At 42.5% G+C, this 25,826-nt stretch overlaps 1 protein-coding gene across 7 annotated transcripts in view; it reads left to right on the forward strand.

The window, feature by feature from the left end:
• The window catches only part of DISP1 (dispatched RND transporter family member 1), a 96,876-nt gene that overhangs the window by 47,356 nt on the left and 23,694 nt on the right, over positions 1-25,826 (forward strand). For 6 of the 7 annotated variants that reach the window (XM_077340247.1, XM_077340298.1, XM_077340255.1 and 3 more), the window contains exon 2: positions 12,923-13,461. The exons of the other annotated variant lie outside the window; for it this stretch is intronic. In XM_077340247.1, coding sequence (XP_077196362.1) covers positions 12,923-13,461 — 539 coding nt within the window. The remainder of the gene's footprint in view (positions 1-12,922; positions 13,462-25,826) is intronic. 7 annotated transcript variants of the gene reach the window in all.

A 25,826-nucleotide genomic window follows, 5' to 3' on the forward strand; every position in this document is an offset into this window, starting at 1 on the left:
GGGCGTCACCCTAGGCGTCAGACATGACCCTGTGCTTGAACAGGGGATACCTTTACCTTAATAAAGCTTCTACTAAAATTGGAGTGACAAGTTTGCAGATGGAAAAAAAAACAGTTGATTGTTTTTGTTCATTTATTACTCACCTTTCTCACTGAGACTCAGGGTAGATTACAAAATATAAAGAACAATCCACTCAAAAAGCAATAAACATCAATATGCAATGCAATAGGACCAGGATTACAGAATTAGAAAACGTTGTGAATAGAAAACTGCCTCAGGCATGACATACCATAACAATGTAGACAGTGGATTACAAAGGTGGAAGACAGTACAGTAAAAGCAATATAATACATGTAATAAACACTGCAACTGACAGTGATCTTGAGTGGACATTCTTATAGATTCCATTTCTGCTAGGCAAATTAACCTGTTAATAGAATTCTTATAAGGCTTTTGATTTCATTCCCCCCAACTCTGTCCTTATACTCATTAGTCATTTCTTCTCTGTTATTGCCAGCAATGAGTTAACACATATTCTCAAATTCTGTGCCTGTTCTTAGTGTAGTGATCTCTGGAAACTCTGTCCAGAGGCACTGCATTTCCTTATGCAGCTTTTAGCACAGAAAATGAATAATGATTTCTCAAGGTCAGGAGAGACACATCAAATCACTTGGAGTGTGGATTTGCAGTAATACAAGTAGATGTTTAAGAGGTTTATTTTATAGCTTAGGTATTATAGAATCCTAGAATAATAGAGTTGGAGGGCACCTCCTGGGTCATCTAGTCCAACCCCCTGCATTATGCAGGACACTCACAACCCTATTGTTATCCACTATAACCTGCCACCCCCTTGAACCTTCACAGAATCAGCTTCTCTGTTAGATGGCTATCCAGCCTCTGTTCAAACATTTCCAAAGATGGAGAACCCACCACCTCCTAAGGAAGCCTGTTCCACTGAGAAACTGCTCTGTCAGGAACTTCTCCCAGAGGTCTAGGTGGAATTTCTCTTGAATTAATTTCACCCCATTGCTTCTGGTCTATCCCTCTGGGGCAAGATAGAACAACTCTGCTCCATCCTCTATATCATTGGTCCCCAACCTTTTTATCACCGGGGACCACTCAACGCTTGACAATTTTACCGAGGCCCGGTGTGTGCGGGGGGGGGGGGTAGTTTACTCCTCTGCTCTCAACCACTGCCCTAATACTCTCTGATCGCTATGGTAATGTTTAAACATCCCTTCAAAATAAGATACAGACACGCCACAACAATGAACATAAGGAATATTTTATTTTCATGGAAATTCTAACTCATGACAATGACAAATCAATGGGAACCCTGAGCTTGTTTCTCTGCAACGAGATAGTCCCATCTGGGAGTGATGGGAGACAATGACACCCGAAGTGTGTTGTAAAGGGCCGGGGTGGGGGGAGAAGGTGTCCTTCGAGGCCCACCTCCAATTAGTTGACGGACCACGTGTGGTCCGCGGCCACAGGTTGGGGATCGCTACTCTATATGGCAAGCTTTTAAATACTTGAAGATGGTTATCAGATCCCCTCTCAGTCATCTCCCCTCCAGGCTAAACAGACCAAGCTCCCCCAACCTTTCTTCATATGTCTTGGTCTTCAAACCCCTCACCATCTTTGTTGCCCTCCTCTGGACACGCTCCAGTTTATCTACTTCCCTCTTCAACTGTGGTGCCCAAACCTGAACACAGTACTTCAAGTGAGGCCAAACCAGAGCACAGTAAAGCAGTTACCATCACTTTCTATGATCTGGACACAATACTCTGTTTGATACAACCCAGAATCCCATTTGCCTTTTTAGCCACCAAGTCACACTGCTGACTCACGTTCAATGTATGATCTACTGCCAAGACAAGTCTCCCCCATCCTATATTGGTGTACTGTATAAACTCGCATATAGGCCAACCTGCATATAAGCCGAGGCACCTTATTTTACCACAAAATCTGGGCAAACTTATTGACTCACATATAAGCCAAGGGTGGGAAATGCTCCATCATCACAGGCTCTCCCATCTAGCCTCCCCCCCAATAAATACAGAAAAGTCAAGAGGATGAATAGCTGCTGGATTTTGTACCCTGCTTTTCACTAACCAAAGGAATCTCAAAGCGGCTTACAATTGTCTTCCTTTTCTCTCTTGTTGCCAGACACACTGAGAGAGCTCTGACAGAACTGCTCTATGAGAATAGCTCTGGCAGGAGAACCAAACAGTGCCTCCCCCCCCCCCAGATAACAAACCAGAGCAGAACAACAGTACCTGAAGTTGGCAACCTGCTACAACAAGTACTACAGCTACCAAACTGGAAGAATGGACAACTCTTAACTACAACTGCAGTGCCCCTCCAGAACAAAACACTTAAATAAAGAACTGTAAAACTGAACACTGAAAGAAAGAATTGTAAAAATCAACATTTAAAAGAAACACAACTCCAAGAAGAAAAGGCAAACAATGCTGCCTCTCAGATAAAAGAAGAAACAGTAAATCCCAAAGCACCCCCAAAACCCACCCAACCCCACCCTCAGAAACCAAAAGAATAATTTGGAAGAAGTGATTAAGAAGACGAAGAAGTGAAGGCAAAAGGGAAAAAAAAGATCAGAGTCCCTCAGTCAAACCATTGATGTCCTACAAGCTGCCAGAGCAAGCTCAGCTTGCAGTACACATTTGCAAAAGGTTGGCTGGCTGGAGCAGGCTTTTATTTCAATTACCGTTTATTTCAGTCACCCTATCTACCTGTGTATAAGCCGAGGAGGGCTTTTTCAGTGTGAAAAAGGTGGTGAAAAACTAGGCTTTTATGGAAGTGTACAGGGTATTTTATTTTTTCTACCTAAATGCAGAACTTTACATTTGTCCCTATTGAATTTCATTTTATTCAATTTAGCCCAGTTCTCAAGCCTATCAAGATCATCCTGTATTCTGATTCTGTCTTCTGTTGTTTTCCACCCCTCTCAGTTTAGTATTGTCTGCAAATTTAATAAGTACCCCCTCTAATCCCTCATCCAAATCATTTATAAATATGTTGAACAACACCGGCCCCAAGACAGATCCCTGGGGCACTCTACTTGTCACTCTTCTCCAAGAGGATGCTGAACCTGTTATCGATCCACATGACAGAATTAGTATCCATACCGCATGTTACCAACTTGTCCATAGGAATATCATGTGGAATCTTATCAAAAGCTTTACTGACATCGAGTTAAACTATGTCCGCAGCATTCCCCTGATCCTGTAAGGTAGTCACTTTCTCAAAAAAAGAGATAAGGTTGGTCAGACATGACTTGTTCTTGCGAAACCCATGCTGAGTCTTAGAAATCACAGCTCTGTTCCTGCTGCTTAAGGACCAACTATTTGATGATTTGTTCCAAAATTTTGCCAGCTACAGATGGCAAGCCGACAGGTCGATAGTTACCCAGATCCTCCTTTTTTCCTTTCTTGAAGACAGGGACAACATTCGCCCACCTCCAGTTATCTGGCACTTCACCTGTTCTCCAAGAAGTATCAAAAATAAGGGACAGAGGTTCAGAGATTACATCTGTAAGTTCTTTTAGTACCCTTGGATGCAATTATTTTATGATCAATTTATCCAACAAATATGTAAGGAAATAGCAGCAAACTATGCCCTTGATTACATTAACACAGAGTTCATGTACAGTGTATGTGCAAAAAGCCTTGTAATATAAACTTCATAATGTAAAGCTAATTAATGGGATTTATAGTAGCTAGTAGCCCTGATCCAGGGAATCCTGACTAGGAATTGGTACACACTGGGGAAATCAAGTTTGAGACACATCTAGAACTCTGCTGTTCTGCAAAATGGAACCTGTTTGGGATATGGTGAGGTTCCCACCCACCCCCGGTCCTAGAGATTCCAAAATCATTATTTTCTCGGGATGGTCAGGAACTGGGAAATCTCAGTTTGAGACCAGAACATATCCCAAACCCAGCTACTCCATCAAACAGTTTGGGGAAGTTCAGGACATAGGGCGCTGCACGCAGAAACTCCAGAATCACAGGCATCTCCAAGTGACTCTATCTACTAAATTTGGTCACGATATGACTTGGGGTCCTCACTGTTGTCTAGATTTTTGCGGGCTTTATTTTTCAAATGTTTTCTGAATAAGCCGTGCTCAAAAATGCTGAGATTTGGGTATACTCTCTTAGAAATGTTCAGTGTTTTCAGCTCTGATGATCTGAGCTGTTTCTCAGAGATTGATGGGGAAGAATATTTCAGTTCAAGTACTGATTTTATCAAGGGAGGGTAGGAAGTTTGTGAGTTATGCTAATGTTGCAAGCAAGGTACTTGTTTGGGGATGAGGGACAGACTATTACTTCATTAAGATTGAGCTGTTTAGTTTGTTTAGTAATGGGTTTCTCATTTGTTTTATTCTGTTACTAGAAATTAAGCCCGCTGTAGAAGAAAGGAGGTATGGGAGGGAGAAAAAAGGGCAAGGGGTGGTTGAAGGGATGGGTAGAAGGGAGAAAGAAAGGAAGTGAAGGAGAAAGACAGGAAGCAAGTGAGAGGGAGAGACAGGATGGAGATGGAGAAACAGGAAGTCAGGAAGTAAGAAGGTAGAAAGGAAGGTAGGCAGAGAGGTAGGTGAAAGGGGAGGGGACAGGGTGTGTGTGAAGGGTGGGGGGGAATCGTGAGGGGTAGGTTGCCAGGGAAGAGGGGGGTAGAGAGGAGTGTGGGGGGGGGAAGGGGTGAGAGAGCGTGGTGGGTGAGTGGCTGTGTGTGTGCATGTCCGTGTACGTGTGTGCATGCATGTCTGTGGGCTTAGGGAAGCGACGGGGGAGCAGCCAGGGGGGGTTGGCTGGTGGAGTTGTGTGCATGTGTGAGTACATGCACGTGTCTGTGGGCTTCGGAAAGCGGCGGCAGGGCGATCGCGAGCAGGCAGGGGGGTTTGGCTAGTGAGGCTGTGTGTGTGCGTGTGCGCGTGTCTGTGGGCTTGGGGAAGCAGTGGCAGGGCGATGGGGGGTGGCCAGGGTGTGTGTGTCTGTGTGCCTGTCTGGATGCGGGGAAGCCAGGGTGCGGTGCGATGGCCATTGTGAAGGGACCCCGGGTGGGAAAGGAGCAGAGATGCCGCGTCCTTGCTCCTTTCGCAAGTGCAAGGGGAAGCCAGTGGGAGTACTCACCATTTGGGAAGTCCTCGGCCAGGCAAGACGAGGCTGGGCCAAGCAGCCAATGGCCGCTTGGCCCTGGAGTGATACTCGGAGGGCCCAATCAGAAGCCGCTTTGCGGCTCCTGATTAGGCCCTCCAAGTTTTTATCCTGGACAAAGCCCGCCCTTTCTCCTCCCCCTTAGGGCTTACTCTTTTATTTATTCTGCTCCACAGGAGCAGTTGAAGATAAGTGTTGAAGATAAGTGATTAACTTGCTAGTGTGGCAAAATAATAGTGTGAAACATTTTTAAACCCCCTATACAGATTTATTGGGTAAATAGGCTTTGCATACATGGTATTAAGGACTATCTGTTGGTTCTCTTAATGGGCGAGTGGCGAGATGATTCATAGAGGAAAACTGGCTTCCACTGCTTGCCTACATCTAATAGATTGGAGGTCACTGGCTGGTATGTATTTTTTCTCAAAAAGGAGGAATGTTGTGAATATAAGCTAAACCTGAGTTTCAAAAAGTCAAGGTTTACTTCTAAGTATTCAGTGGAGAACCATAAAAAGGTAACTTTCATTGATAGCTCTTTGTGTAATGTGTGCAGATGAGTGAAATAGGGCCATATTTAAGTGAACATTTTGGTATGTAGAGGCATCTCACATGATCATGTATGATTCTTCTGTTGTGGAGTTTGACAGACATTTTTAAAAAATGTACAGTAACCTGATTAGACTGGATCAGAGTCCAATGGCACCTTTAAGACCAACAAAGATTCATCAAGGCATCAATAGAACGAAATCAGAGTCTAGTAGCACCTTTGTTGGTCCTAAAGGTGCCACTGGACTCGGATTTTGTTTTATTGTGCTGCTTCAGACCAACATGGCTACCCATTTGAATCTATCTCTGATTAAACTGGATAACTGAAATCTTTCTCTCCGTATAGGGATTAATTCAGACTGTGTCATAGCAGAATTGCAAGCTTAATGTAGGAGAGATGAGGGCATTTTTATTTAAAGCTGGACCTTACTCTTGAAAAAGAATCTTGGCATTCAGTATATCAAATTGTTAAATAAGCCAATTAGCTGACTCCCAAGTATTCTAAAGATCTAAATGCTGTGTGTTGTAAGGCAATTTAAACCACATTTCCAATACATCATTTCTACCTAATTTTGTACTTGTCATTTTTGAACAGTAAGTCGCAGTGGTCCAGATGGCTTTTCTTGAACCAGTGTTATTTCAAGCTGGCTCTCCCCTCTCCCCAGCAACTTTTGGAGCAATAAAAAACGTCACCTGGACCCAGAGTAATGGGTAAAGTTTATCCACAGCTAAAATTAACATTCACTTGAGTGAACACCAAATACTACATATGTTTGAATGTAGTACAACATTACAGTTCTTCCTGAAAGGCTTGAACTCCAGAGGGCAGCTATCTGCAAAGAAAACAGTGCTCGGTGTTGCAAAGAACAAGCAGGATTGTTAATGGAAACTGTTCATGTGTAGAGTTTCTGTACAGCTTGGCTTGATGGGTTTCCCCCTAGGTTATCTGCATGTCACCCAGAGCCCATTAACTGGTCGGGATTCTTGGCTTCATTTAAACAGAAAGTCTCTAGCTTTTGTAGTCACAGGGATTTTAGTGAAAATTAATTGGCACTATCCTATCAAATAGTCAGAAGCCAGTCTGTTCCCACATATCTTCATTTTACCCAAAAAGTAAAAGCTACCATTTTCACCAATAATCAGTGGGTTTTTTTTCTGTTAAAACTGTCAAAGGCTCTTCTCCAGTATAATGACCTGGGTAAATTATGTTGTTACCTGTAGCAGTGAGGTCCTTAGGACCCCACTACTCTTCTTTTCCTGGAAAGAATAGCTGTTAAGGAAACTGTGACCATGTAGTTACAAGTTGCTTTTCCATTGAGAATTTCTAGTCTCTTACCGTGTACTGTGAAAGATAACTGTGGAGTCATCGTGAAGAACAAGGCATTAAAAGGCTACATCTTCATTATCCACTTTTACTTACTTGCTGTGTCTACCAGATAGCCATAGTGATGTAGTGGTTAGACTGGAGCAGTCTTTCTTAACATTTTTGTTGTTAAGAAACCTCTGAAACATTCTTCAGGCTTCAAGAACCCCAGAAGTGGTGCAATTGTGCAGAATATGGTTGGGAAGCATAGCTATGTACACACCCACCAGGGACCCCTCCCCTTCCTACCCCCTCCATTCTCATCATTGTCCATGGGGTCAACAGGACCATCTATGGTGATATTACCTGATCAATGTGTAACAAATTTTAAAAATATATTAAAATTATTTCCCACCCATTTGGGGAATGCTTCCATTGCCATCAAGAAACCCCATGGTTTCACGAAACCCTTGTTGAGAAAGTCCAGACTAGCATATAGGACTGGGACTTAGGAGGCCAGGTTCCAGGGCAGAGCGGGGTTAGGAATGGTTTAAATGGACTGTGTTGGTTTGGAGGCATAGGTGGTCGAAGATGGTGTTAAGCAAGAATGCAAACTGGTCACTTGAGCAAAATATTCTTGTCTCGAAGATGTTGTCTATTTGGAGCTCGTTGTTTGGTATTTGCTTTCCAAAGAGCCTGGGTATAACCTAGAACAAATAATATAAAGTTACTTTTTTCAGCACACACACACACACACACACACACACTTACACTTTAGGCTAAACTCTTATTACTGCAAACTGAAGTGACTGTGAGAAGCAGCTCCCTGTGTTGCTATGGGCAGCATTCCATTGTGCAAGGCACCTCCTGCTCATTTTTGTGATGAACCAATTAAATATTTTGGCTGGTTGGAATATTTGAAACGCTCAGCCTCCTTGGTAGTGGAAAAGGAAGAAAGTTAATGTTGTAAGGTCCTTATGAAGTGAAAATCATCAATTTGAGTCTCATCAAGCTGTTAATGAACACAGAGTTTCAATATTACATATATTTAAGAACAGCTGATATAATAATGGCACTTGACTTTTCTGAATGTTTAAAGATGAAGATGCATGAAGAATGTGTCTCCAATAATATGTTACCTCTTAATAAAACAGTGAGAGGTGTTGGGGTGGGCTGTGTCCGTGATCAAAACTCCCAGATTGGCCCCTTGGCCCCGGACTGACAAGCGGAGGGGCCAATCGGAAGGTGCTTCGCACCTTCCGATTGGTCCCTCACCAGGACAGACCAGAGTTCCAGGGCAATCTGGAGACCTGGCTGCCAGTCTGCTCCTGACCACCGCAGGGAGAGGAGGTCAGCAGGACTGCCAAGGGGAATGAGAACAGAGGCTTGGACAGGCTGCGCCAGCCCTTCTTGCCCCAAGGCTGTCCTAACTGTCATGTCCAACTGTAAATTGCCACAGAACCCTGACAGAGCTGGCAGAAGGCTGGAGAGTGAGCTCCCTCCCCCTCCCTTCAGGCCTGCTGCGAAGGAGCCTCTGACAGGCCCTGACTGAGGGGAGGGAGGTATTTCCAAGAGCAACGCAGGGGAGCCCGAGGGCATTCCTTTTGAGCGTGGGAAACTTTCCCCTTCTGCCAAACAGCTGGCTGACAGGGAGGCCACAGAAAAGCCCCTTCTCACTTAAAATACTGCTCTGCCCGGGGGTTGGACACAGCCAAGCCATGTTTCTTTCTTCTTTGCAACTCTCTGCAGATTTTAGGCCACTGCACAGCATTATTCTGCAGATGAAACTGGTTCTTTTCTCTCCTGTTTCATCTGCACAACAACCCTGTGCAGTAGCCCTCAAGTCTTTCAATTTACCAACAACCTGTGTGGGAGGCCTTAAATGTTTCTTCTCTACCACAACCCTGTCCTAAGTAGCCCCTTCTGCCTGGGGAGCTGATCTTTATACTCTGCAGGTGAGCTGTAATTCCAGGAGCTCTCCAGGCCCCACCTGGAGGTTGGCAACCCCTGGGTTGGAAATATTCCTGGAGGTTTGGAGGTGGGACTTCAAAATCGTACAATGCCTCAGAGTCCAGCCTTCAAATAAGCCATTTTTGCCTGCAGTTGTTAGGGAGTGGTGCAGGTGTGTCCCTCCTTGGCTATGGGCTATGGCCAGCCCTTACCAGCAACTGTTTTTATTCTGGGCCACAGACAGGCAGACCAGCATCAGTCCTGTGAGTCTGGAAAGTGCAGGAAGATCTAAATAAATATATATAGCCTGAAACTGTAAATAGTGAACAAGTAAATGACTAGAGACACATGGGAACTGACTTGACTTTTTCCAACCTTGGCCTGGCAAATAAAAAAAAACAGTATAAAAAACCTTACTGCTGTGCACAGAGAGTCTTCCTCTTAGGGTTGCCAGCTTCCCTGTGAGGCTCTCTACCCCACCTCCCACATCGGGAGTCTGCTATGGGGAGAGGAAGGGAAGACAATTGGAAAATGCTTTGAGACACCTGAGGCCTGCTGGGTCACTGCGGCCCATTCCCAGTTCTCTCAGACCTCTCACAGCCCCACATAACTCACAGGTTGACTATTGTGGGGAGACGAATGGAAAAGGTGTTTGTAAACCGCTTTGAGACTCCTTTGGGTAGTAAGCAATAGGGTACAAAAATCTGTTCTAAGGAGCAACCATGAAAGAAGCATGTGGGCACATAACATTTTATCAACAGTGAAAAGTTGGAAAAGAAGGAACAGGGTGGACACCTGTGTACTGTGACTACCCCATGTGTATTAGGGCAGAGGGGCATTAGAGCAGAGTGGCCTAATTCACACAAGAAGGGAAATGATGCAGAACTGGGGGGAATTGGTTGCCTTGTAATCTTCCCGTAAGAAGAGTCTCCAGTCTGATTTTCCCTTCACATATCTGAAGTCATGGCTCTGGAAAGCTCATCTGTAACCACTATGCCAAAATTCCCAAAGGTCAGTCCTCTCCCATACTCAATGAACATTCCACACCACAGGTTCTTGACACCGATATCTCTACATCTATGCCCTCATTTGCCACCACGCCACCCCAACCTCCCATACAACACACACATTCAACCCCATGCCCTTACAGACTGGACAACTCCTCCCCTTCCTCTTCCCACTGCCAAGCTCTAGCACCCGTTGTATTCTTGGATATAACGGGCTTTGCCCCTAGTATACATATGAAACAGTAATTCCCCAATACTTTCTGTGCCATATTCTTAAAAGTCCAAGATTCCATCCCATTTTAAGATCAAAATAAGAATATAATTTTTAATGGTTCCACTTGCATTTTACAGAACTAAGAAAGTGGGCTGTACTCTTTTTTTATTATTTTACCAGTATCAGTGAGGTGACTCTACCAAGTAGGGTATTTCAATAGCTTATCATACGGCACTGGTCAGACCACACCTGGAGTACTGTGTGCAGTTCTGGAGGCCTCAATTCAAGAAGGATGTAGATAAAATTGAAAGGGTACAGAGGAGAGCGACGAGGATGATCTGGGGCCAAGGGACCAAGCCCTATGAAAATAGGTTGAGGGACTTGGGAATGTTCAGCCTGGAGAAAAGGAGGTTGAGAGGGGACATGATAGCCCTCTTTAAGTATATGAAAGGTTGTCATTTGGAGGAGGGCAGGATGCTGTTCCCATTGGCTGCAGAGGAAAGGACGCTCAGTAATGGGTTTAAACTGCAAGTACAACGATATAGGCTAGATATCAGGAAAAAAATGTTCACAGACTAGTTCAGCAGTGGAAAAGGCAGCCAAAGGAGGTGGTGAGCTCCCCCTCACTGGCAGTCTTCAAGCAAAGGTTGGATACACACTTTTCTTGGATGCTTTAGGATGCTTTGGGCTGATCCTGTGTTTAACAGGGGATTGGACTAGATGGCCTGTATGGCCCCTTCCAACTCTATGATTCTATGATTCTATGATCATTTTCTCTTATTTTGGAAAAGTTCTGTGTTAAGTGCCTGATGTGCAATGTGGGACAAGCTGTCCACTCAAATGTTGTAGCTTAATAATAATTATCACCCTTTCAACATTTAGTACACCAATTCGTGTAAGTATGTTATGAATTGTTACTAGATATCAAGGACTTGCAGAACTTAATAGATTTCATCCTGTCATCCATCTAGGTGACTTCCTGTGTTATGCCAAAGTCATACATGTGTTATACCAGTGTGTCCTATCCTTTGTTATAACTGCTTGATATTTGCAGTTGGTTTACTACTCTAATTGTAAACATCAGAGAATCGATACCACATATTTTCTTTCCCATGGAAAGTGCTGATCTGTGCAATAATCCCAATTGTGCTGCTGGTTGGCATTGTTTGCTTTTGCATGCAGGAGAGTGAAGGGCATTTGTCAGAGGAAGTAGAAAGGGCAGACTAAAATGGAAAGAAGTGTGACTACAAAAACACTAGCATAGTTACAGATTAGAGGCTTCATTTAAGCTTATGGATATGGTTATCTAAACACAGGTATTGTACTAATTTTCTAAATAGGGAAATATATTAAGCTGAATGTTTAAGAAACATAATGTACCATGTAATATTGTAGACTGGCTTTATTTAATTTTACATCAATAGTGTTTTATGTTTATAGAAATTAATCAGTTTAGGCTTCTATTTAGGGCCTGTTCTAAATAACCTAAAACAATTACTGATATCAGCCTTTTGATTTTTTGTTGATCTACTAATTTTTAAAATATTTTTGTCCTGAATTAGCCTACCTTGTACCATAATCTTCAATGTAATCTATGTATAAATGTAAAGATTAGGAGTCTGCAGTATACTGCTGTTACTTGCACCAACTTTTACTGAAATTAAATTAAATTTTTCTTCATAAAACCATAATTAAAAAATATAGGGATAACCAGTGGCACTTTTTGGATCATATACTTCTGTTCCTTGCATTAAGACCATGGGTTCCTTTTGACTTTTAGAAACTTTAGGCTAAAACTTCAGTCAACTTGCACATTTTTCATCTCCATTGGCTGCTCAGCACACAGGAAAACCTTTTATCTTTATAGGGGGGGTTTTGTAGTTAAAACCATTCTTCTTGTACAAACCATATTTTTCTTGCCTTTGATTTCTGTTACATGGGAGTGGTTTCCTCAGCTGTCAATGCTGATCTTACAGGAAGTCACAGTAAAAAGTTTAGAAGGAAAAATTCCCTAAATGTCCAGGACTAGGTGAGTACTTTTTTACTGAAAAATCACAGCTTTTGATTTAAGAAAGGAGCTGTCACAAGATCCATAGTTTACTCTAAATTTTATTATGTTCAAGTCCTGTATGCTTTTCATATAGTTCATTGCAGTTCCATCAGTGCTCCTAATTGTCAAATACAGCCTCTCCCAATCTGAGTACCCTTTGCAGTTCCTCATTATTTAAGCGGTTTGCCACATCTCGCTTTCCAAAATTCTCGTGTGCCAAATTAGCAGCTTCCCCTACTAGCCTAATTACTATTCATGTCTCTTCTACTATATACCTTCTGCTGTCCAAAGGCTGCCGTAGCCTTTTTTGTGTACAAATAACAGATTTTCACCCCTTTATTCCCAGCAAAGCTTGTTTATTTAAAAAAGGACGGTGACAGGTACATATGAAGCAGAAAGTAGTAGGTCAACCCACAATATTTATTTAAGGTCATTTATTTTTTGAACCATTAACTGGGCTCAGAGGTTTTGTGGACTGTGGTAGGAATCCTGCCTTGGGAACCCTAGAAGTCCTGCTAACTATAAAATTATGCTGTACCATCCTTACACAGATTAATCTTTCTTCAATAGATCATATCAGAGTTGAGATTTTAACAGTATTGACAGAATTGTGTCTTTTGAATATTAAGAATAATTTTCCTGTATCTCCACACACCCCCCACCCCATTCTTACAGTACTACAGGCCACCGGGACTCTGGAGTATGGCAACGATCAATGGAAACAATGAGTTTGTGGTTCTGAGCAACGGCAACATTCCACCCAGTGTCACTAGTCCTGATATCCTTACAGCCAGTGATTGCAATGCTGCAGTCCCAAATCTCCCATCTAAGGAAACCGCGAGAAGAAAAGTGGGTGAAAATGGGTGCCTTCAGCTTAATGGCATGCTAAGAGCATCATTTTTGCCTATAGATGACCAAAGAACCCCACAGGTGCTATCACAATGTTGTCATCCTTGCCCATATCATCATCCACTAAATAACCATAGTAGCCAACAAGAATGCCTTTCACTGACAGGCAATGCAGCACCATCTCCATTGACTTCCTGCTGTTTAAACCCTCATACTGAATACTCAGCTTCTGCTTGTCAAAAACACACACCTTTATATCAGCCTGCCTGCTGTCTTCAGTCCTCTCCATCTTTCTGCCTACATCATCACCAGTGGCCTGAACATTTTCAGCACCAGCCTGTGCCACAACATATCACCATTATAAGGTAAGTCAATCACATTTTCTGTAACATCTAAATTGATATCAGGGCTAATGTATTTTGTTTTGCTTTGCAATATAGATGGAAGGTTAAAAGAAACCATAGTGAGCAAAATATTAATCTCTAGGTGCATGCAAACTAATAGTTCATGCGCATAGGCAAACTAGTCGCTCAAGAGTACATCCTTAACACTAGTTCGCTCCCTTATTTATTTCGGAAACAGCCGCCTGGGAGGAGACTGTCCAGGGCCCTGTCCATCCAGATCCACCCTGATTGGCCCTCCCCCTCCAGCTTCCACCCTTCCTCCTTGCCTGCTAGAAGCCTTGTGGCTGCGGCCTCCATTGTCACCCACGAGGAGAGAGGCAGAGACAGGGCTTTGCGGCCTGCAGGTATGCTCGTGCTGGGAGGGAGACGGGGGAGGGGAGCTTTTCACTCCCTTTAGCCCGCATTGTGGGCCAAAGGGAGCCATGGCCACCCTCTCACGCCCTCCTGCCTGCCGTCCCTTTCAAAGCCCATTTAAATGATACTAGAAGAAGAAGAAGAGTTGGTTCTTATATGCCGCTTTCCCCTACCCGAAGGAGGCTCAAAGCGGCTTACAGTCGCCTTCCCATTCCTCTCCCCACAACAGACAACCTGTGAGGTGGGTGAGGCTGAGAGAGCCCTGATATCACTGCCCAGTCAGAACAGTTTTATCAGTGCTGTGGCGAGCCCAAAGTCACCCAGCTGGTTGCATGTGGGGGAGGGCAGAATCGAACCCGGCATGCCAGATTAGAAGTCCGCACTCCTAACCACTACACCAAACTGGCTCTCTAGTAGTGAGATAATGACATAAATATGGAAAGTTGGTTTTTAAGGAATGAGTCAAGCCAACATGGCTACTCACTTGAAACTATAGTTGGAATTGGTGCTAAATTGCTAGAGAACAGCTTCCATTGCTGTAGAATTTATAATCTATTCAATTCTAAATGAGGCAATAAATTGTTTGGGTAAGTGATTATATGAAACCTTCCTTTTGCATTGACGGAGCCAATCCAGTGATCGTAAAAGCCCACACATGTATGATGCATTTCAGGTCAGAAATGCATTTGTTGGTTCTAAAATTGTGACTCATGGGTTTTTCACTTGGCTTCTATATCCTCCATACCTGGTCCAAATCCCTTCAGATTCTAACATTATAGTAAGAGATTATGATATTTTGTAGCATAATCACTAGTAACTTTAACTTCTACATCAAATAGAGATATTTAGTGGACTGCCTGTTTGAATTCAGGGAAATATTTATACCCTCCTTCTCAAGTATGCTATTCAAAGTGGCTAATGAACAGTTCTCAAGAACCGTAGTACAACTTGAAATAACATTAAAAAAACAATCAATAAAACAGCACGGTCACACTATTGAAAAATAAAAATGGTAGCAGCAGCAGGGCAGACACTAAAACTATTTTGGGGAAAAAATCTTCTTATCTTGCTCCCTAAATGCCGACAAAGACTGAGTGACGTGGACCTTCCTTGAAGGGGTTCCACAGAATTGGTGCCTGGCCCTTTGCTGCAAGGTTAGAGTGCTCTTCACCTGCATCCGAATAGTAGCATTCTGAACTGTATGTCAGTCTTTAGAGACAACTAACACAATGTTCAGGCTTATACCGCAAAGGCTTGAATTACTCAAGAGCTGTGCTTGAAAATGCTAGGGTGGCAGAGAACTATTCTTTTGTTGCCACCACATCAGTATTGTGGAGTAGACTGTAAGCCGGACTCTAGTTTGTTTTCCATTGAGTTTGTCAAGAGTATTTAAGTGTCAATGGAGCAGTTGGTGCTGCTGTGTCAGTGCTCTAGCTCCTCACTGAATCCAGGACCTAGCCAGTCTTCCCTGATTTTGAAAGTGTATCAAGCCAAGTTACCTGTTTTTCTAAGTTCTTTATTCCCTGAGATCAGGCAGGGTTTGAACAAGACTTTGAACCTTGCTAACAGAAAAAATCCCCCAGAACCTGTAGGGATCCATCAGTATCTAAAGATAAGACTGAAGGATATTCACAGTTCTCTTAGAGTTTTTCTTGCAAGGCCGTTTTCTTAGAGCTCCCTTCCCATCTAGCTCACAGAGTGTCTTGTGGTGAGAGGAAGGGAAAAGTGTCATAAGCTTATTTGGGTCTCCTTCAGGTGGTGAAAAGCAGAATATAAAAAATCAGCTCTTCTTGCCATTCTGTATGTGGTTCCTCGCAAATGACTGATATGAAAGTTAATGCCAGTTGCTAGTTAGCAGTTGCTCAAGAAATAGGAGTCTTTAACCACAGTGTTGCTTTAGCCATATTTTTTTTAATTCTTATGAGAAGCAGTAGAATTGATTTAGTAATCTACCTAATGTACAGAATTGATTTGCACTGCTTTGCTTTGTCAGCAGCTGAGTCAAACTAAACACTGTTAGGCTGACCTGCCTGAGAATTTGTATATTTCAGCTGAGAAAATTATTTTAGTTGAACTCCCATATTGAATGTGCATATCTTGTAGAGCAGTGGTCCCCAACCTTTTTATCACCGGGGACCACTCAACACTTGACAATTTTACTGAGGCCCGGTGGGGGGGGGGTTGTTTACTCCTCTACTCTCAACCACTGCCCTAATGCTCTCTGATCACTATGGTAATGTTTAAACGTCCCTTCAAAATAAGATACAGACATGCCACAACAATGAGCATAAGGAACATTTTATTTTCATGGAAATTTTAACTCATGACAATGACAAATCAATGGGAACCCTGAGCTTGTTTCTCTGCAACGAGATAGTCCCATCTGGGAGTGATGGGAGACAATGACACCCGAAGTGTGTTGTAAAGGGCCGGGGGGGGGGGGAGAAGGTGTCCTTCGCGGCCCACCTCCAATTAGTCGATGGACCACATGTGGTCCACAGCCAACAGGTTGGGGATCGCTATTGTAGAGCATCCAGTCACGATGTAGTGCCCAATCCCCCCCCCCCGCCCAGATTGCTCCCACTCTTGCCAGTGATGGTTGTTTTCCACAGATCCTCACCACAAAATCTGGACCTTTAGATAACTATTATAGAAGGGGGTGGGATGGAATGTGTCAGTATCTGCATAGAGCAGTCTGAGAAGATCATAATCAGCCTGGCATTCAGGAAACATTTAGATGTGAAGGGGAGCATTTCATGTCTTCTGCCTAGATAGCATGGTGTTCTTAGCTGAAAAGGAGGCATAAGGCAATCTGGAGCCAATTGGGGCAGATTAACAGGTGCTAGGCCTGAACCATCCAAGACTGCCTTGAGTCAGTTGTTGGGAATGCAGTTAAAAAAAAACACACTAAGTGTGTGAAACAGCCATAGCTGGAAGTCATCCAGTGCTGTACTTGTTATGACAGAGTAATATTAAATGCAGGTGTTGTCCCCATTTTTTGTAAGGCACATTAATTAAATATAGTGTATAATCAAACCAGCTTTCATTACTGTTCTGTAACTGCATATGCCCACATTGTTAACTTTAATTGGAAACTGGAAGAAAATGGTTCTGTTACAGGGAAAGGAACACAGTCCCAAATTCAACTACAATTTGACACTTGGCAAATACCCAAAGATATTACACAGCAGGTTGAAGTATGTTTTCAGGCCTGTTGAGCATAATGTTTCTGAGTGACCTAACATTAAAAGAATGAAACATTGATTCTTACTGTAAATTTATTAGGAAGTTATCATTCTTTTCATTGTAATTGGTTTCAGTAGCAAGATCAGCTTAATTATCTGTTATTCTCTAACTTTGTGGGGTGCTTTTTTGTCTGTATTATATTTTGGAGTTGACTGGGAAAAGTGTAAGTAAAAGTAATATCTACAACTTAAAAATAATTTGGTGTATCTACTTTTAAATCAATATAATTACATTGTGATCTTTTCCCACACTTTTGAAAAGTGTCACTGTTATACTGTTCATAGCTACCAGGGTAACTATTCAAAGTACTGATTCCCTTTAGAGACCATAAGGATTTTAATAAACAGAAAACATCAAGCCACACTTAGCATAAAATATGGCATTGCCATATCTTGTTCCAGTGTATAAATTACCTTTGTGACAAAATTATCAGTACCTTGGGAATCTCCAGCCTTTTTGAGCTGGTGGGCATCTTTGGAATTCTGACACAAAGTGTTGGGTACAACTATAAGATGGCTGCCACAAGAGGAGGAGCAACCCACAAAACATCAAGGTGTGAATTCAAGTCACTTCAGCATGTCAGGCAGAAATTGTTCAACAGGATGCCTTTTAAATTGGATGTGTTGTTTTAATTTTTTTCCCATATACATAGCATACCTTACAGTCATTCTGCTGTAGTGGCAGCTGCTGTTGAAGCAGCTTTAAAAAAATAATCTGCATAGCCCATCAAAAACCCTGCTGGATGAGAGCCCCACCTGGTCCCACCCACTTTTGAAAAAAAAACATGGAAGGTGTCAGTGGGCACCATGTTGAACCTCTGCACTAGCCTAATAAGGGAAGATTAAATGCTTATTTTAGCAGTGTGGAAATTTCAACTGCTGCTGCAGGTTAATGCTGGACCAAACATACATGTTCACCATTTGCTGACCACATCAAACAGTACCTTGGCTGTGTGAAAAAGCTGTAACATGTCTTATATCACAGTTAGTACTTCTAAATCACTCTTTCTGAGTCAATTCACTAACTCAGCTGCCAGTGATAGGCACACCTATGTGAACCCACACTGAAAGAAACCAATTGGTAATACATATTATACTGCTGCATAGTGTTAAGTCAACTAAACTTTATTTGGCTGAAATAAAGTCAAATAAAGAATAATAAATAAATAAATCTTTTTTTCCTGGTGTGCCAACCATGTTGTTGGCATGAAATATAGCACATGTGTGTATTTGTTCTGAGATGGGGCATTCCAATCAGAAAATCATAGAGTTTTCAGTTCTCATTTTGTGTGTGGGTTGATATGGCAAAATACAGTCCTTTATTTGCATAATGTTTTATTTTTAAACAAATGAAATAACAATAGTATTATGCTTTTGATCAGTATTATGGAATCTGTTACAGAATAATCATTAATACTTGTGTTAACACACAGGCTTCCTAAGGGAATTTGGTGATTAAGTCTTCATGTAAAATAAGTGATATCCTGTAAAAAAAAACAAAAATTAAAGCAAGAGTCTTCCTGCAAAATAAATAGATGACGGCAGTCTCTTATAATATGTATTCTTGTAGTCTGTACCGAAGACCACAAGATGCATGGAATGTCCACAAATTTGCGTCCCTTTCAAATTGGAAATTGCTCTTTTGAATCGAAATGATGGGATATTTTCAGTATCTTACCCCATTACACTCTATTTGTAACTCATAATGGGCAGTCAGATATATTGGATAAAAATAACACTAAACCTAATGAAACTTGCAGAGGTTTGGATCGTAAGGTGTTGTTACATTGGTGGAACAGCAAGTCCTCTGATTGGACAGCTTTTCTGGCTACTGTGAGATTTTAGTCAGTCTCCCCTCCTGTGGCTGACTGCTTCCCACACTGTATCATTAAACATGCCAGAAACACAACTTGAGGCACAGAAGGCTGCATTGAGAGGGAAGGCAAGGATGCAGCCTTCCTATAGTGTGACAGTGTTCTTCTCACTGCTTAAAATCCAAGCCATAACCCCAATGCTATACTATTCCTTCAGTTAAAATGTATTATAGTAATTTACCCTGGCCGCTACTCCAGAAGAAAATTTTTTTGCTGTTTTATTGCTATCTCAATGGGATTTCCCACTGAGCAACATGGCCAGTACAAAATGATGTACTGCCTCTTACTTCTGTTTTTTTTTTTTAAAGGAAGCCAGTGCATTAATGATACTCATCAAAATGGCTGTTCCTCCCCCCCCCCCCAATCAGCATGCAAAAGTAGAAAAAGTAGATTCCACAGAATATTTTGTCTGGTATATATGCTAATATACCCTTCCTGCAGCAGAACACCATTTCTGCACTTATTCTGAGGGTTCCCTTTCCCCTAGAAGCACCATTATGTGAGTATTTGGTATTATAAGTTGCAGGCCTACGGTTGAAGACAGTAAAATGGTTAATATCTGTATTTAACATCAGATTGGTCTTGCTCCAGTATCACAACCCACTGGCTCTGGCTTATATTTTTGGGGTCAAATTTTAGATTTGTAGAATGGTTTTAATGTGGTTTTCTTGTATTATCATGTATATGCTGTCCATGACCCTGAATCTGCTTTAGTGGATAAGGCAGTTTACAAATTTAAATAAAATAGTGTTTAGTGGGTTGAGACTTTATTCATCTATGAAAAAACTCCATATTTATTATTATTCAGCATTTTGCTCCACATGAACAGAATATGCCTACTTTGCCTCTGTACCTTATAGATGATATGATATTCACTAGACTGCATTGAAACCTTTGCAGACTTAATGCTAGACACTTAAACATGATAAATAGTCTGCATTTGCATAGTACAATAAGTAATGACATCTCCCAAGGATTTGTAATCATAATTATGTGTACTCTTTCCTTAAATCCTTTGTGGTTTTGAAAAAAAGGCTCCTTAATTCCTGCTTTGGCTGCAGTTTGAGTACTGATGTCTTCTGACCTTTAAAATCCAGCAGTTCTGTTAGTCGTTTGAACTGTGGTGAGATAATTAATAAGAAAGGGGGGAGCCCTCTCATAGAATCATAGAGTTGGAAGGGGCCATACAGGCCATCTAGTCCAACCCCCTGCTCAACGCAGGATCAGCCTTAAGCATCCTAAAGCATCCAAGAAAAGTGTGTATCCAACCTTTGCTTGAAGGCTGCCAGTGAGGGGGAGCTCACCACCTCCTTAGGCAGCCTATTCCACTGCTGAAGTGCTCTGACTGTGAAAATTTTTCCCCTGATATCTAGCCTATATCGTTGTACTTGAAGTTTAAACCCATTACTGCATGTCCTCTCCTCTGCAGCCAACAGAAACAGCATCCTGCCCTCCTCCAAGTGACAACCTTTCAAATACTTAAAGAGGGCTATCATGTCCCCTCTAAACCTCCTTTTCTCCAGGCTGAACATTCCCAAGTCCCTCAACCTATCTTCATAGGGCTTGGTCCCTGGGCCCCAGATCATCTTTGTTGCTCTCCTCTGTACCCTTTCAATCTTATCTATGTCCTTCTTGGAGTGAGGCCTCCAGAACTGCACACAGTACTCCAGGCGTGGTCTGACCAGTGCCGTATACAATGGGACTATGACATCTTGTGATTTTGATGTGATGCCACTGTTGATACAACCCAAAATGGCATTTGCCTTTTTTACCGCTACATCACACTGCCTGCTCATGTTTAGAAGAAGAAGAAGAAGAAGAAGAAGAAGAGTTGGTTCTTATATCCCGCTTTTCCCTACCCGAAGGAGACTCAAAGCGGCTTACAGTCGCCTTCCCTTTCCTCTCCCCACAACAGACACCCTGTGAGGTGGGTGAGGCTGAGAGAGCCCTGATATCACTGCTCGCTCAGAACAGTTTTATCAGTGCCATGGCGAGCCCAAGGTCACCCAGCTGGTTGCATGTGGGGGAGCGCAGAATCGAACCCGGCATGCCAGATTAGAAGTCCGCACTCCTAACCACTACACCAAACTGGCTCACCAAACTGGTTTAGTTTACAGTCCACAAGTACCCCAAGGTCTTGTTCACACACAGTGTTACCTAGAAGCGTATCCCCCATCCAGTAGGCATGCCTTTCATTTTTCTGACCCAGATGCAGAACTTTACATTTATCTTTATTAAATTGCATCTTGTTCTCATTGCCCATTTTCCCATTGTGTTCAGATCTCGTTGAACTCTGTCTCTATCTTCCGGAGTATTTGCCAGTCCTCCCAATTTGGTGTCATCTGCAAACTTGATGAGTAGTCCTCCACCCCCTCATCTATATAATTAATAAATATGTTAAAAAGTACCGGGCCGAGCACCAAGCCCTGAGGTACCCCGCTACTCACCTCTCTCCAGTCTGATGTAAGAGAGCTGGAATGGTATTCCTCTGTTAAATACAAGTGCTGCTTAGAACAGTTTTGAAACCTGCAGCAAACTATACAGCATTATGTTCAAAAAGAGAGCTGACAGTGATATAACTCAGTGATGGAAAAGCAGATGAATGTCTTCCTTCTTCCAAGGGCTTAAGCAAGAAGACTCCTCTAATCAAGATACTAGAGACAGTCTGAAAAAAAAGACCAGACTCAACAAGAGTCTCTTGGCTTTTCAGCATTCTCAGATGTGTAGAAGTGCTAGACACTTTAATTTTTCTGATGTTTCTCTGTTGGAGGAGGGATTTCAAGAAGAGTGTTTCTAGAAGTATTCACACTTTCCTATTTACTGTCCTCCTCATAGGCACTTGAAATGCATTAGGAATTTTTGGGAGCTACATTAATTTCTCAGCTAAGCATAACTATAGTACTGTATTATAACATTAAGAGGCTTTTGTAACAAAAATAGCACCAGTTGTAACAGTAGTACTTGAAAACTATCTTCAGTGTTTAAACTTCATTTCCCCCCCTTTCTACAAATAGCTTACAGAAGTGTTAGCGTGTTCTTGGAAGTAGCTGAAGTCTCTTTTTCAGTTTCATATTAATGAAGACTATTTCTTTTATTTAAAAAAGCTTTCCTCACAGGAAATGAAGTAGGTGTCTAAACAAACGGAAGAAACTTTAATAACTAAGTATGTCACCATTGAGTCATATCTTTTGATGGATTTATAAGGAATATAAATGAAGGGGGCTGAACATATGTTATAAACTGTGTAAGGAAAGTAAAGCTAAGATGCCATTTGTCATTTGCAATGAGCCCCCTTTTTTCAGTAAAAACTGAGAAAAACAGCCCACAGAACAACAAAGTTTTGCAGTGTTGCATTCTTTTCTAGGCCTCTCTGCCTCAGAGGCCCTTAAACCTATCTCTCATTTCCTGAGTGAGGAGGGCCCAGCTATGGAAAAGCAAACTAAATGTCAGGTGTTGTAAGAACAATGTCTAGCCAGGCCTAAAATATTAAGCAAAACCTGCCATCTTAATTGATTAAATGGTGATTAGTCAATATGAGGGCCCTGCAGCTTTAACAGCTGTACTTTCTGTGGCTAAATGGTTTCAATAAGCACTTTTGGAAGTCCCATGTCAGCTTTTAAAGGCTACGAGGAAATACTAGAACCCAACAACCACAAACTTGAAAGCTTGGTGTTTATGATTAAAACAGGATGAAATTTTGTATTAACAACTATAAACAGAAATTAAATGTTTTTACTGGATCCCTTAATGTTCCTTCCTATGTTGTTTTAAAGGACTTAAATGGTTCTGATTTTGGTAAGTCATTTGTTTTAGATGCTCACTTGGGGTAGACAGCACAAAAGTGTTGTAAAAATAAAAAGGGGTCTTGGTCTTGCAGTGATGCATTAACAGCGCAACCATGAGGGCTGCTATGCCACAGCAAGCCTGGCAACTCCCATCATTGGACAGTGGCAGCTGATAACATCCCAGTGCACTGACAGGTATGGCTCAGTGGGAAACCACTGGGATTGTCTGGCTGGGACTCCTGGTCAGTCCCTACATGGAGAGGGACCAGTGGCAGGCAAAAGCTTTGGGACTGATATTTTGTCCTGCACAAACTTCAAAAGAGAGAACAGAAAGGCCCAGCTGAGGGCTGCCCTGGAGATCCATCATGAGGGCAGGGATGTGTTAAGAATCATATACATCCATATCAGAGGACACCACTCTACCACCCCTCTGTGCTACACCAATAGCAGCAGATCTCTGGCATCCACCCTGCACCTCCACTGCCAAGCTGCATGGCTTATCAGATGACAGCAGTGCTGTGGGGTGGGTGGTGGGAACCCTGAGACCACCTCACATGCTAGGGCAGCCTTTCACTGTTCCACATGTGAAGTACCCACAGCAGCCAGCAGTGTGTATGCTGGAATGGGTCTGGGGACCAGTATGCAGAGTCAACTTTCAGCATGCCACTGGACATCTATATTCTGTAACTGAAGAAAGCAGAAGTCCAGTGGCACCAGAAAGACCCAAACTAGTGATCTCAGGCTGTTAATTCCCAGAGCTCAGTCACGTGAAAGGTAGCCTGAAGTCATAGATGGGGAGGAGGTGGGACAGGGAAGGGTGTGGGGATAGTCTCCTCTGCTAAGAAGCAGACAAGGAAAGAGTTATAGAAACCACACACACTTTATTAAACAGTGGATTGTGACATCCAGTGACAGGCTGATAAGTTCTGCTGTCCAGAATGGCATACTTCACCTAGAGATCATGGGAGGACAGGCTGAGCTATCCTTAGCACAACATTAATGCAAATGAGGTGGACTTGCTGGTCAAAAGGCTGCCCAAGGCAGGAGGCTGCAAGAGCTGTGTCAGAGCTGGTGACCAAGAGAAGTAGGGGTTGCAGCAGTCATGCTTCCCGGTCTCCCCAGCATGGACTTCCCTTTGTGTGTTAAAACTAAGTGCCTCTTCCACCACCAAAGTCGTACACTTTTGGCTCTCAGTAAGCATGGCAGAGACTGTGTTGCATCCTCTGTCTACTGAACTCAGAGGTGTCCTAGCTGTTGTTTATATAATGGTGGAGGGGCAGTGATTGGGCACAGGGGATGGGTGTTGTAGTCGCCTCCTCTGTTCTGCTGGGACATTTGAGTGGGACTGCTTCAGGGAAGGGGATACTTGGCTTGTCCAACTTAAGAGTTAGTTAAAAAGTTGTTTTTAATGACATAAAGTCCTGAGGGAGTTTAGGCTTAGGGAGCTGACTAACTCCTGTGATACCCATGAGTCCTTTCTTTCCCTGCTGGTGCAGTGGCTCATGCTTGTGTTGCTCCCAGGGTGATGCACATCTTGGAGGCATACCAGGTTTGCACCTCACCTTTCCTCCATGCACCCCCCCCATCACACTATAAAATGGGGAAGAATGTTGAAGAATGTTGAGTGGCTAATGGGAAGACACTTTACAGATGCTGCATAGTGCTAAAACAGCCACTGAAAGATACTTTGTGATCATTTCCATCCAACTCACATCTCTTAGTTGTAGAGGAAGAGGCACAAAGATTTTGATGTTGGAAATATTGTGACTAACAAGTCTGCTCCAAATTAGATATTGGCACATGCTCAGATTGTTGACTCACAGTGAATATTAAGATGTTTTACTGTCTTTGCTATGTAAGAAAAAGTTTTAAATTGAAAATTTTTCATACTGTATCTTCTCACTAGTTTCCTGGAAATGAAGTTAACTTTTCTGAATTAAAGAACCGCACATCTGCATCACAGCCCCCCTGCAGAAAAACGGCAAAAGCTTTTTGAGTCAGTAGGGCTTAACTCTTCCCCAGCTGTTTGCAGCATCCCCCCAGCTCTCGTCTTCCTCAATATGTTTCCCAACATATGTTCACCCTTGCAAAGATGGATATGAAACTGGCAGAAAGCATTGTGAAGAGTGAGGAGAGGCAGTTTGATTTTTAAAAATATGCAGTTCATTGTTGCCCCAAAAGAATACAGTGACAGCATAACTAAAAGACATTCAGTAACAAGCAACAGTAAAACCAATTAATAAACCAGCTCAAAGAAAGACAATTCTTGCCAATATTCTCGCCAGTATTCTGATAGAGCGGCTACTACTTGCATTCTCCTAGTTGCCAGGTCACCTTAGCACTGGAAAGCACATTGATTGGTTGATGGGATCCAGTAGCTCTAGGAACTCCAGGTGACACCAGGGAGGCACAGTCTGAATGGAGTCATCATTGTTGCTTCAGGTATAAAGTAGAACTGGCTTTCACTCTATCCTGTGCTAGTATTTCAGCAAAGAAAGACATACCACTTTGCCTCCATAGATAATTGCCAACATCCATTTTTCAATTTAATGCTGAAAATCCATCTTTTCTGTGACACTGGGCGCTGCCTGTTTCTTTGAGCACCTCGGAAAAACACATTCTTGCCCCTGTTCATCTGGGCTTCATCTAGCATTGTTAACCAATAAGGAAGCTTCTTGTCTCTGACACAAAGGTCCCTCCAGTCAAGGGTGAGATTGATGAGAACTTGGGTCAGGGTCTTTTGAACTGTGGCTCTATAAAATCAGCTAGTCTACATACAGACGATAAAAACATTTTACTTAAACTTTCAATGTGTAGCTGGGAAGGGTTGCTATTTTGAGGGCACAAGAAGACAGAAGCCTCTCTGGGACAAATATAGCTTGAGTCTCTGCAAGGCAGGCAGGCTATACATAAAGTAAATAAATTTTAGACCTGTAGTATGTGTACCAGTAAAGGAGAATTGGAAAATGTGGAGGTTTATGAAAATTAATTAAAATAGCAGTCTCTGGTTTGTTGAAGTTTTGACAACCATGCAACTGGAAAAGCATAAAGTGTGCTGCTAACAAAAT

The sequence above is a fragment of the Paroedura picta genome, chromosome 1, assembly GCF_049243985.1.
Source record: "Paroedura picta isolate Pp20150507F chromosome 1, Ppicta_v3.0, whole genome shotgun sequence".
Lineage (NCBI taxonomy): Eukaryota > Metazoa > Chordata > Lepidosauria > Squamata > Gekkonidae > Paroedura > Paroedura picta.